The sequence below is a fragment of the Paroedura picta genome, chromosome 1 (assembly GCF_049243985.1).
Source record: "Paroedura picta isolate Pp20150507F chromosome 1, Ppicta_v3.0, whole genome shotgun sequence".
In the NCBI taxonomy this organism is placed as follows: Eukaryota; Metazoa; Chordata; class Lepidosauria; order Squamata; family Gekkonidae; genus Paroedura; species Paroedura picta.
In genome coordinates, this window is record NC_135369.1 from 173,423,712 (window position 1) to 173,434,389 (window position 10,678).

The following is a 10,678-nucleotide window of genomic DNA, read 5'->3' on the forward strand; positions in this document are numbered from 1 at the left end:
AATTGTGGTCCATGGACATCCGGAGGGCCGCAGTTTGACTACCCCTGGCTCAGAGAATGGTAATAAAACTGAATTATGCTACATTATTATGGGAAGGGGCCATGACTCAGTGGTAGAGCATCTGCTTGGCATGCAGAAGGTCCTAGGTTCAATTCCCAGAGTCTCCATTTTGAAGGTCCAGGCAGTAGGTGATGTAAAAGACCTCTCCTGGAACCCTGGAGATCCGCTGCCAGTCTGAGAAGATGATACTGACCTTGATGGACCAATGGTCAGATCCAGTACAAGGCAGCTTCATGTGTATGCTCATGTATGGGTGTATACTTCCCCTTCCTTGCTCCCCAACATTGCAGCATCTTTTCTGTCACACCCACAATAATATTTTTTTTTCATCAGAGCAGCTGGTTACTGGCACATACTTTTAGTTGCAGTATTTAACTGGATGCCTGACAGACACCATGATGTGGTGGTTAAAGTATTAGTCTAGGACCTGGGCGACCCATGTCTGAATCCACTCTCTCCCATGAAAACTCACTGGGTGACCCTGGACCAGTCATTCACACTTGTCCTAGCCTACCTCACAGGGCTGATGTGCAGATAAAGGAGGACAGAAATGTTATGGGCCACACTGAGTCCTTCAGTGGGACAAAAAGTTGGTATGAATATCTAAATAAAATAATCATCTGCCGCAAGAAACAGTCTGGGAAGCATAACAGCAGAGAGTGAATACTGAAGAAATTTCTCGTCAGGTTCTTATATGCCGCTTTTCTCTACCTGAAGGAGTCTCAAAGCGATTTACAATCGCCTTCCCTTTCCTCTCCCCACAACAGACACCCTGTGAGGGAGGTGAGGCTGAGAGAGCTCTGATATTACTGAAGAGGACGAAGAGTTGGTTCTTATATGCCACTTTTCTCTACCCAAAGGAGTCTCAAAGCAATTTACAATGTTAAAACAGAAACCCTTCTGCACTTGATTGGGGAAGCTTGGGGGGGGGAGGTGAACGAAGCTGAACTACCTTTCCTGAACTGGAGGGGGGGGATCAGGTGAAGTCCAGCCGCCACTAGTGCTTTATTCCTTCTCTTTTGACTCCCAAGCCAGCAGCAACCTCTCTGAGAATGAGGCAAATCTCTGCTGAGAGAAGTGTGGGCTTCTGGAGCACAGTCACTTTAAAACAGGGAGGGAAGCCTTGCAACTGGGAACCAGGAAGTCTTTGAACTGGTGTCCTGGCCAATAAGGGAAGACTGCTTTGGAGCAGGAAGTTAATTTGCAAAAAGCAGAAATCTACACACTTACTCAAATATCACAGCTTATATCCACTCCTGGATATCGCAGGAGAAAGATAGAGTCACTGCAGATCAATCATACATGTTGCAGAGGGAAAAGTTAAAGCACCCAAAATCAAAATGGAAATTGAATTAAGTGTAGACGGGAGGGATTTATTTGGGCTGGGAGTGGATAAAAAGCCCCGTGCAGACTTGACCCTGATCTCTTTAGGACTGCCTTTGTCCAGTTTGAAAACCACAAGAATATTATTTCTGTCACTGCACAGAACCTTTTTGAAACGCCCCTTACATTTCACTCTCCAGTGCAAAGACAAACCTATAGAGGATGCAGCAGATCACATGCAACAAAAGTCACCTTTATCTGTGGCTGGGGACCCATCTGGGGACACTGACATCACGTCTGCATTCCCTAAGAGATTGAGCAGAGTCTGTGGGGCAGCAGCCTGCCAGTGCTTCCTGTTTTCTAAGGGATCCTCTTCATTCTCAGAATCTAATGGAAAAAAATGAAGCGACTGTGAACTGTTCTTAACTCTGCATGGTGGAATGTTTATTTCCTTCTATCAACAACTGATCAAGGAGGCTTATATAATCTGTGACACACAAGAGTTCAGAGGGTTGTTGTTGTTTTTATCCACTCTTATTAAAGGTAAAGGTATCCCCTGTGCAAGCACCGGGTCATGACTGACCCTTGGGGTGACGCTCTCTAGCATTTTCATGGCGGACTCAATACGGGGTGGTTTACCAGTGCCTCTCCCAGTCATTTCACCACACTTTCTCTTCCCAATGGTGCTATTCAATGGCTCTGCACAATTCTCCTGCCCCATGTATGCTATTAAACAGGAGAATAATGCTTCAGCCTGAATCACCCTTAAAGATAAGCAAAATATTTGTGCCCTCACTCCGGAAACACACATTTGCTACCACTAAGTTCAAATTATATAACATCTGGCAATTAGAATCTTTCAGTCAGTGCGTGGAAGTATTTTTTAAAGTATTTATGCAATTAGGAAATCTTCTCTACCCAGGAAATACGCATACGGAACCAGGAAGTACATGCATAACAAACAGTTTTCAAGGAGCCAAAATAGATTTGTTATCACTTAATAAACTGACATCATTTTAAAGCATAAATTGAAATATTTATACTGTTTCTTGAAATCAACACATAAAAGAAACTGCTACAAACAGATAACTGGGTTGTTACAATAACATCAAGCTAAAAAGACACATTTGCATATTAAAAAAGAATTATCTTTGGAAACCAATTTCTTCTACATTTTTTTCTATTAAAATCCAAATTATTTTGGGTAGCAGATTATTTTTGAGACTACACTGCTCAAACTTTGAGATTACACATTATAGTAAGTACAATATAAGGTAAAAGTATCCCCTGTGCAAGCACTGGGTCATGTCTGACCCTTGGGGTGACGCCCTCTAGCGTTTTCATGGCAGACTCAATACGGGGTGGTTTCCATTCCCTTCCCCAGTCATTACCGTTTACCCCCCAGCAAGCTGGGTACTCATTTTACCAACCTCAGAAGGATGGAAGGCTGAGTCAACCTTGAGCTGGCTGCTGGGATTTAACTCCCAGCCTCATGGACAGAGCTTCAGACTGCATGTCTGCTGCCTTACCACTCTGCGCCACAAGAGGCTCTTATTAGGTATATATTCATCATTCAACTTTTTGGCAACCAGAACGTGGTCGCAGGTAAATTTCTCCCGTTTTCTGATTCTTCCTTAATGATTGCCACTCCAAAATCTATGTTCCATTTAGCACGTGCACGTAGGAGTAAACTGCCTCAAGACAACAGAGCTTACAGCCAAGTGATACACTTTATTTCATTTATAACTGCTAAATGATGGGAGTGGCAATCATTGAGGAAGAATCAGAAAACATGAGAAATTTACCTGGGACCCCGTTCTGGTTGCCAAAAAGTTGAACGTTTAATATACATAATAGAGTGGATGCGAACCTCATTATTTTGGCCTTCTGATTTCGTTTTTGGATTATCTATAACGTTGTTTTTGTCCACTGCAGGTCCTTTTGGAAGAGACTTTGTGCTAAAGTTCTACAGTCCATTCTTGGGCATGGATTGGTCTCATGCCTAACAAAGAGTCTATGTCTTTTCTAAAAAAGAGTTGATTGGGTCTGGGGCAACTGAGAGTCATATATTATGGTGAGAAAACAGCTGTGTGAAGCAGCTCACAAAGTATACATGGAGTACCAATCTAAATGCGTAGGAATGCAAGGCTAACTAATGAGGAGACACCATCCTAATGAGTCTAACAATTCCAAGATAAATACCTGTTTCCAAACAGCGCAATTCTGCCAAAGCTTTGTCAGTATAATCATGGCAGACATTTGCCAGTTTTTCCTTAAGATTTTTTCCCTCCTCAAAAGTTAAGGCTTCGTTAAGTTTCTTCTGTTCCTGAAATCAGACAAACGAATCAATGATGAAACGCATTTCACTCGCTCACATTGTTTAGATTTTGTAGGAAAACTTTTCCTTCAGGAAGAACTTGCAAAAGTAAAGAACTGCAATAACAGGACATTTAGACAAGTGCAAACTGTTAATCCTTTATCTTGGACGGAAAGCATGCATTCCAGCAAGAGCTCTCTTTACGGAATGTCAACACTTCCTCCACATTTTCTTTTGGGAAAAAAAAAATGTTGCCAAGGACTGTCAGATTTTATGGCAACAGATCGCAGCCTTCCAGGAATCCCATGTATATTAGTTTGTTTGCATAGACAATTCTTCCATGTGCAGCTGCTTCATCTATTCCAGAGGAAGAACCAGAATGCAAGCACAGATGTTAACCCCACTGAGATGCCTGGAGAAGGCCTTGCAGATTGGTCTGCCAGTGATTCATTTCATTTATTTATTTTTGCGTTTATACCCCAGCTCATCCCCAGAATGTAGTATTGCTCTATGGCGCTACACACAACTATTTACCTCTTTCTTGTCTTGGGAATTATCCATATCTGAAATTCCATCTTCTAAATCAATCTGAAACTTTATACCACCCTGAAAAATAATGTTTAGTATTTTAATAGTACGCAAAAATAAAGAACTGATAAAGGATGATAAATTCTGTAGTTTACAAATATGCAACTTTTTTGGGAAAAGGCCTCCAGCCACCTGTTTAAGACCAGCTGAGCCCCCCCCCCCAAAGAAGTAGACATGACTACATCTTTAAACATATTGGTGGCGATCAGCTATGGTACCCTCTCACCACCCTTGCTGGTAGTTGTGTTTGGTGGGGAGGGTTGATGTTGTTATATACCGCTATCTTGTATTCCTGTGCTTTTATGTATTACTGTTATTTTAATAGGGTTTTATTCTATACTAGGAGCCAAGCCCTTGAATTCAGGAATACAATGGCCGTTAGATTGGGGAGGGGGTATAGAAGAACTCTGTGGATGGCCTCTCTCTCCCCCTAGGACCTGGAAGGGCTGCCGGCTGAAGGCTTTGAAGGGTTCCTCCTCCCACCCAAGAAATGATTTAAAATATTTATTTATTCCATTTATACACCGCCCTCCCGGTAAGCCAGCCCATGGCGATGTACAACATCAATGAAACAATAATAGAATTATAATACATATATTTAAAACCATTTTAAGCCCTCTTTGACTAATAGCAATATAAATTACAGCTAGTATTTCGAGCGCTGTCCCTACATAAAATGCGATGTGAAACTAATTTCTAGAGTCATCAATATAAAGCAGAGCTGTATTTTTATACCCCAGTACCTGAAGGACTCTCAGAGTGGCTTATAATTGCCTACCCTTCCTATCCCCACAACAGACATCTGGTGAGGTAGATGAGGCTGAGAAGCTCTGGGAGGGCAGTACTAGACGAAGGTCAGCTGGCTGCATGTGGAGGAAGAGGGGGGGGAATCAAACCAAGTTCTCCAGATTAGAACCTGCTGCTCTTAACCACTGCACCAATGAGAACAGGGGGAAAAAGTTAAAGAAAATCTGTTACTCTTTAACCTTTGCTTTGTGTTTTACTTCCATGACATTTCTGTCTTTCCAGTTACGCAGTCCCAGTTTTTTCAAGTTTTGTTCTATAACCTTAAAGGGAGAAAAAACACTGTTTCAAACATGCGTAGATTTATCTAGTTAAAATATAGAATTCTAATAGTGCAATCCTACGCAGAGTCGCTCTGCTCAAAGCACCCTGACGGTACTTTGGAAGAGATACGCAACTAAGTCAACAATGTACGTGGCATAAAGTTGGTCATATTCAATGACCAACTTTATGGTTGATCAGAGGAAGGTGGGGAGAAAAATGTGAGGGATTGTTATTAAAACAGCAGTTAAAGATTATAGTGACCACTGTACATTAACTGGCCTAGCAGCAGATTCTAAAGCATTGACAGTGCGATTGTAAACCGATTTACACCATTCTAAGCCGACTGGCTTCAGCTTTGCGTGTAACTCTGCTTTGGGAATGCACTGGAAGATCAAGTAGTACACTGAATCACTACTTTAGCCTTTCTATGGCCTGTTATAATTATTGTCTGTGGGTTCAGTGATCACAGACTCCAATTCTTCAGAACAGCTCTTTTTAGTTAGCAACTCCAACAACAAACTACAGCTACTGAACAGAGAAAAACAGGCAAACTCATGCACCTTTATACCTTCCAGGCAGCCAGCTGTTGCCTGATTGGCTCTAAGCAGAGCAATCCGATTGGCCCTAAGCAGAGCAATCAGGTTCCTTTAATTGGTTAGTTCCTTGACTGGCAGAAACCCTCATTTGCATCAGCGGCCAAATGCCCACAGACATAACATAAGCATATGGCTTTTCCAATGAATACGACTATTCTCTCATCTCATTTCACAACTAACTATAGTTGTGTCTTAGAAGTGTCAATACCTGGACAGGATCGTTTTTTCTTCCTGGGATGTCACTGTTGTGCGAAGGCTGGTCCTCAGACGTCTTTTGTTTCACGAGATAGGTTTTGCCATTTACATTTGCGTTCTCCTTTAGGATAAGCCACATTGAGTGAAACTTTTATTTTTTTACTGATTAGAGAAATGTGCTAGAGGTAGCAGAGGGTAATTTAACAACTAAGACATTATTAAAATAATGCAAATGAAATAAGGCAGACTCACAAATAAATGTATGTATGGATAAAAGGACATTCTTTTTTTTAACGCTCTCAATCCAAATATAATTTCAGAAACCCAAAATAAAACATTCACAATACTTCCGCTCTCACAAAAGGGATGTGTGTTGAGATTTCCATAGATTTCCACTCTGAGTTGTGTCCTTTTGCAGAGCTTATCATGCCAAACTAAAAAGTCTATGAATCCTCAGAATCTGCTTTTCAGTGGGCACGGGAAGAGAGTTGCAAAGGAAGGGGGGAACAACAGGAAAGAATCACTGTACTTATGGGCCCGTCTTTTCCCTTATAATTCCCAAAGAGTACTACGGTCTTTGGACCAACATCTGCTCAGGGTCCTGGGTCCAGAAGAGGTGAAGTTGGCCTCAACCAGGGCCAGGGCCAGGGCCAGGGCCAGGGCCAGGGCCAGGGCCAGGGCCAGGGCCAGGGCCAGGGCCAGGGCCAGGGCCAGGGCCTTTTCAGTGCTGGCCCCAGCCTGGTGGAATACACTCGCAAGAGACATCAGGGCCCTGCAGGACCTAAATCAGTTCTTTAGTGCCTGCAAAATGAAGCTGTTCCCCCAGCTTACGGTCAAAGCCTAAAATAACACCCACCAATAAAGGCTGGCCTCACCACTGGTGGAAGAAGTGAATTGGAAAACTGGCTCCTTACAAAAACCCTGTCTAGAAAATGTTAGCTGTAAAATTGTAAATTTTTCGGATTTGGGTTTTAAATATTATTACCTGCCCTGAGCGATGTGGAAGGGCAGAAAATAAATTTATAAAATTATCATGATCATCATCATTAACGGATCCACTCCCACCTCTTAGGAGGCAGCCCCTGGTGCTCTGTTCTGGGTGGTGAACATCTGAAGATAAAGGTCTTGCAACAAGAATTTCATATTCTCTCCCTGAATGTTTAAGGTATTGTTACAACGAATATTTACAGTATTCTCATTTCAAGAACTAAAACCCATGTTAATTAATGGCATTATCAATTCTTTACATTGTGGAAATGGAGGTGTGGGGAAGACAGAGTGAATATTTGGTGTGGGGAAATTTACCTCTAATGCTTCTGCCCTAAGCTTAATTTCATTGACTTCGCTTTGGTATTGTTGGCGAATTTTCTGCAGCTCTTCTAGGTATTCCTGTTTAACACCATCAGAGGGGAAAAAAACTGAGCATGCAGGCACCTTTAAAAATCACATTACTAATGCATATAACAGGCACATCTATGTAATATTTAGATGCACACATAAAGGACAAGACGGTCACTTCTGAAGTACATATACGCTTAAGTTAGAATGGTAATCATTTAAAAAGCCAGTTTCTGTAGCCAATGATATACAAGTCAATCGTGAAGCTGTCGTCACATCCATCAAGATGGAACGTGTGATTATTGACAATTGTACACTTCCAAAAGCATCATAAATATCTGAACTGGGCAATTTACTTTATCACTGAGTGGACTGGAACTGAAAGTATCTGATGAAGGTAGCTGTGACTCTTGAAAGCTTATACTCTGGAAATCACATTGGTCTTTAAAGTCATATGTGGTCAGGGTCCTGCATACTTTAAAGACCATCTGTTTGCATATATTCCCCAAAGACTGGCACGCTCTATCCATTCCAATAACCTGGTAATTCCTGGCCCCAAAGAAGCCCGCCTGGCCTCGACCAGAGCCAGAACCTTCTCATCCATGGCCCCAACCTGGTGGAACGAGTTCCCAAGCAAAGTCAAAGCCCTATCAGGACGCAAACAATTTCGTAGGGCCTGCAAACTGGACCTCTTCCGCCAGGCTTTCAGATGAGGCCAATGATGGGGACCTCCCCAAAACCTGTCCCTTTGTCAGGAAATCTTGACATCCAATTTGTCTCTGAATATTGCTGTTATCCCCTTCAACTGTTCACGATTACCCATAGGTTATGCTGTTAAGCATTAATATCCTTGGACATACTGCTCCAAATGTTCTATGTACCTTTTCCTTTCCCCACTGATCAGAGGAAAGTGATTTTTGTGTACACTGGTTTTGTGTACACCACCCCAAGACATCACAGTGAGGGATAGCATCTAAATTACTTGAATAAATAAATATATAAATAAATAAAGGCACTACTGGGCTTGAATCTTGCTCTGCAAAGAAATGTGTCTCATGGACTTCTTCATAGCAGCTTTACACAGATCAGTTCTACAATATATTTGAATAAACTACCCTCGCAAGCTTGCAGTGCCCAAGGATTTAGAGTATTCGTGTTGTTTGGGACAAGTTGCCAGGAGCCATGCAACTCCACTTTCTCACCTGTTCTTTCATTTCATTTTTTTGAGCATCCATTTTTGGGGGGAGTCTAAGCTTCTCCTCCTTCATCTCACGATAGCGGGGATCAGCAGATGATGGCCGCAACCCCTATTAATTTGGAAAATAAAGCAGTAACACAGGAAATGGATTTTCTTAACTTTATTGAAACCATTTAACCACCCCCGTCAAACAGTGAAATGAAAATGTGTAAGTTTGCAGTGGTTTCTAAATCATCCCACTGGAAATCCAACACTAATAACAGAATTTCCACTAACTTATCCATTTATGAATTTATTTTATGAATGAGTATTGGCTTACAAGCTGCTTCTCTACTTTTATCTTGTATTCCTGGGCATTGAATCGTCTTTGGAGATAGTCCGCAGGCCTAAGAGAAAGCAGAAACATTGTTTAAGAAACTGGGGAGAGGGAGAACGGGGGACAGACGGACAGACATGGCTGCTTATGTTTATGATTTCCCATAAACTGTATGTAATTTGAAAAGCTGCCCTATAATATTAGATAGCAAATATTATTTTCCATTTTACTCCACTGTTTTGAGTCATGAATGGCCTAATATTCCCAGAACCCTTCTACCTGAAAACGGTATCGGCTACCTTCTGCAACCTATTTCAAACTGTACGATGTAAATAAAATTGCTGATATTAATTTTTATTTTGAGGTGTGAGGTCTGAACAATAACAAGCTTAGGCTGGCTATGGAATTAGACCAAGGAGCTGGAGTAAACTAATAAAGTCCTATAGCAAGACATTCCTGTTTCATAGCTAGCTATATAAACATTCAAGAAAATAAATTATTACCAATGAAGTGGTGGGGGTGGGGGTTCCTGCCCTTTCTGCTTAAAGTAATCCTCCATTCTTTGGCTAATCTGAGGACAGTCCTCTTCCCCAGAGGCCCTCTTCCGCAACTTGTCCAGTTTTTCATAATAATGGTCATAGGGCCCACACATTTCGACAACCTCTGGCTTCCCACACAATTTAAACTTCGGATTCCTGTGCTGTAAACATATCACAAATGAGAAAGTGACTAAGGCAAACAAATTTAAATTGCACTAGTCCATTTTGCTAATCACATGTAATCTTTCCTGGGCTCAGCAAATGGCCTGGGAGCACTATGGTGTGCCATTGTTCAAAGGAAGTATGGAACTGACAGTGCTTGGGAGAAACACTATTGAGGCCTATTCTCCATGGGTGGAAAAGGCCGGGAGGGCGCACATATGGAAGCAAGGCTAATTCCCACTTCTACATGAAGCCACTGAAGGGTTGTCCCCATATTCTGGCGTTGGCAAGGCGGCGAGCTAAAAGCTTATGGTTGACTGTGTCAAATGCTGCTGATAGATCTAGTAGTATCAGCAGTGCCGACCCACCTCGGTCCAGCTGGCAAAGTGTTGAGATTTTGTCTGAAAATGACTCACCAATGCCTCACAGCTGGTATCCGATTGACTACTGTTTTGGTGCCCTTCTGCCAGGGCAGTGAGAGATCGAACTATCCTAAACGATTTGCTGGGCATGAGTTCGCAGACGCAATGTTAGTTGAGTAAAAAAATGTGTTTTACTGACTTCATCGCCATCTCATAGGCTTTCATCTGCATACTATTAGATGTTCTTGAGGCTTCGTCATGAGTCTTCCTCCAAACTCACATTAGTTATCTCAGTTTCCGTTTCTTGCCATGAAGCATCTTGATGTACCAAGAGGCTTGCTTAAGATGGGGATGGAGGGGACATTGGGGAGCTATCTCATCAGTGGCAGCCAGCATTCTATCGTGTCAGTCGCTGACCAGACCATTTAGAGAAGTGCTGGGAGGCATTGGGTCCCACAGAGCATTCAGGAATCCAAATGGATCCATAAGTCATGGCATTCGAGTTAAAATTTGCTCAGCGTCCAACTGAGGAGAGGGTGGTAGGCTTATCCGAGCCTTCAGGAGGTAGGGCTCTGACCATGGCATGGCATTTGCCATGATCAGATCCACATTCAAA

General features: G+C 42.3%; 1 protein-coding gene across 11 annotated transcripts in view; it reads right to left on the reverse strand.

Moving 5' to 3' along the window:
• The window catches only part of NEK5 (NIMA related kinase 5), a 33,947-nt gene that overhangs the window by 5,062 nt on the left and 18,207 nt on the right, over window positions 1-10,678 (reverse strand). For 8 of the 11 annotated variants that reach the window (XM_077312110.1, XM_077312179.1, XM_077312167.1 and 5 more), the window contains 9 exons: window positions 9,503-9,699; window positions 9,003-9,069; window positions 8,688-8,792; window positions 7,453-7,536; window positions 6,161-6,268; window positions 5,275-5,355; window positions 4,235-4,306; window positions 3,586-3,709; window positions 1,636-1,770 (listed from right to left, as the gene is read on the reverse strand). In XM_077312110.1, the coding sequence (XP_077168225.1) occupies window positions 1,636-1,770; window positions 3,586-3,709; window positions 4,235-4,306; window positions 5,275-5,355; window positions 6,161-6,268; window positions 7,453-7,536; window positions 8,688-8,792; window positions 9,003-9,069; window positions 9,503-9,699 (973 nt within the window). The remainder of the gene's footprint in view (window positions 1-1,635; window positions 1,771-3,585; window positions 3,710-4,234; window positions 4,307-5,274; window positions 5,356-6,160; window positions 6,269-7,452; window positions 7,537-8,687; window positions 8,793-9,002; window positions 9,070-9,502; window positions 9,700-10,678) is intronic. The other 3 variants (XM_077312125.1, XM_077312149.1, XM_077312131.1) reach the window with 3 other exon arrangements.